The sequence below is a fragment of the Chiloscyllium plagiosum genome, unplaced genomic scaffold, assembly GCF_004010195.1.
Source record: "Chiloscyllium plagiosum isolate BGI_BamShark_2017 unplaced genomic scaffold, ASM401019v2 scaf_30127, whole genome shotgun sequence".
NCBI lineage: Eukaryota > Metazoa > Chordata > Chondrichthyes > Orectolobiformes > Hemiscylliidae > Chiloscyllium > Chiloscyllium plagiosum.
This window is the reverse complement of record NW_025127466.1, coordinates 1-1,107: the sequence shown is the minus strand read 5'-3', so window position 1 is coordinate 1,107 and position 1,107 is coordinate 1. Positions and strand designations below refer to the sequence as shown.

The window sequence follows — 1,107 nt, the reverse complement described above, 5'->3', positions numbered from 1 at the left end:
AGGGTAAAGGATACAGCTGGGACGACTGAGTGAATCCTTTCCCACAACGGTAGATTCCTTCCCGAAAAATGACATGAGTGAATCAGATGGGGGTTTTCTTTCCCCTCCCCCCCAAAAATGGCTTCATCATTAGACTTGGAACTCCAGATTACTGACTGAATTCCAATTTCACCATCTGCCACAGCAGGATTCGAACCCGGGAGGCCCCGGAACTGGGTTAATACTCCAGTCGATAATGGCACTCAGCCGTCACTCCTTCAATGCCCCTGCTATGGCACGTGAACTTGCTGGTGCCTCTGCAGGTGGGAGGAGCAGGTGAACACCTTACTGCACCTGGGGCAACTGAAGGGCCTCTCCCCTATGTGGAACTGCTGGTGTTTCTGAAGTGTGATGGCCTGGGTAAAGCACTTCCCGCACTCGGGACAACTAAAGGGCCTCTCCCCGTTGTGGATCCGCTGATGGGTCTGGAGGTTGGAGGCCCGGGCAAAGCCCTTCCCACACTCGGGGCACCTGAAGGGCCTCTCCCTGGTGTGGGACTGCTGGTGTCTCAGCCGGGCAGAGGCCTGGGTAAAGCACTTCCCGCATTCACAGCAGCTGAAGGGCCTCTCCCCTGTGTGGACCCGCTGGTGGGTCTGCAGGGTGGAGGAATCGCTGAAGCCTTTACCGCACTCTGGGCAGCTGAAGGGCCGCTCCCCTGTGTGGAGCCGCTGGTGGATCAGCAGGGCAGAGGCCTGGGTAAAGGCCTTCCTGCACTCGGAGCAGCTGAAGGGCCTCTCCCCTGTGTGGACCCGCTGGTGGGTCTGCAGGGTGGAGGAATCGCTGAAGCCTTTACCGCACTCTGGGCAGCTGAAGGGCCTCTCCCCCGTGTGGACCCGCTGGTGGGTCAGCAGGTGGGAGGAATCACTGAAGGCCTTCCCGCACTCGGGGCAGGAGAGTGGCCTCTCCCCCTTGTGGATTCGCTGGTGCCTCAGCAGGGCGAAGGAATTGCTGAAGACCTTCCCACACTCGTGGCAGCTGAAAGGCCTCTCCCCCGTGTGGACCCGCCTGTGGATCAGCAGGGCAGATGCCTGGGTAAAGCCCTTCCTGCACTCGGTGCAGGGGAATGGC

The 1,107-nt window shown here is 60.0% G+C and overlaps 1 protein-coding gene across 1 annotated transcript; it reads right to left on the bottom strand.

Moving 5' to 3' along the window:
* Nucleotides 1-21: 21 nt before the first annotated feature.
* Nucleotides 22-1,103, bottom strand: LOC122544886 (gastrula zinc finger protein XlCGF49.1-like; the record flags this gene model as incomplete). The annotated part of the gene is made up of 1 exon (XM_043684176.1): nt 22-1,103. A coding segment is annotated over one exon (834 nt), but the record flags the coding sequence as incomplete, so codon positions are not given.
* Nucleotides 1,104-1,107: the final 4 nt, after the last annotated feature.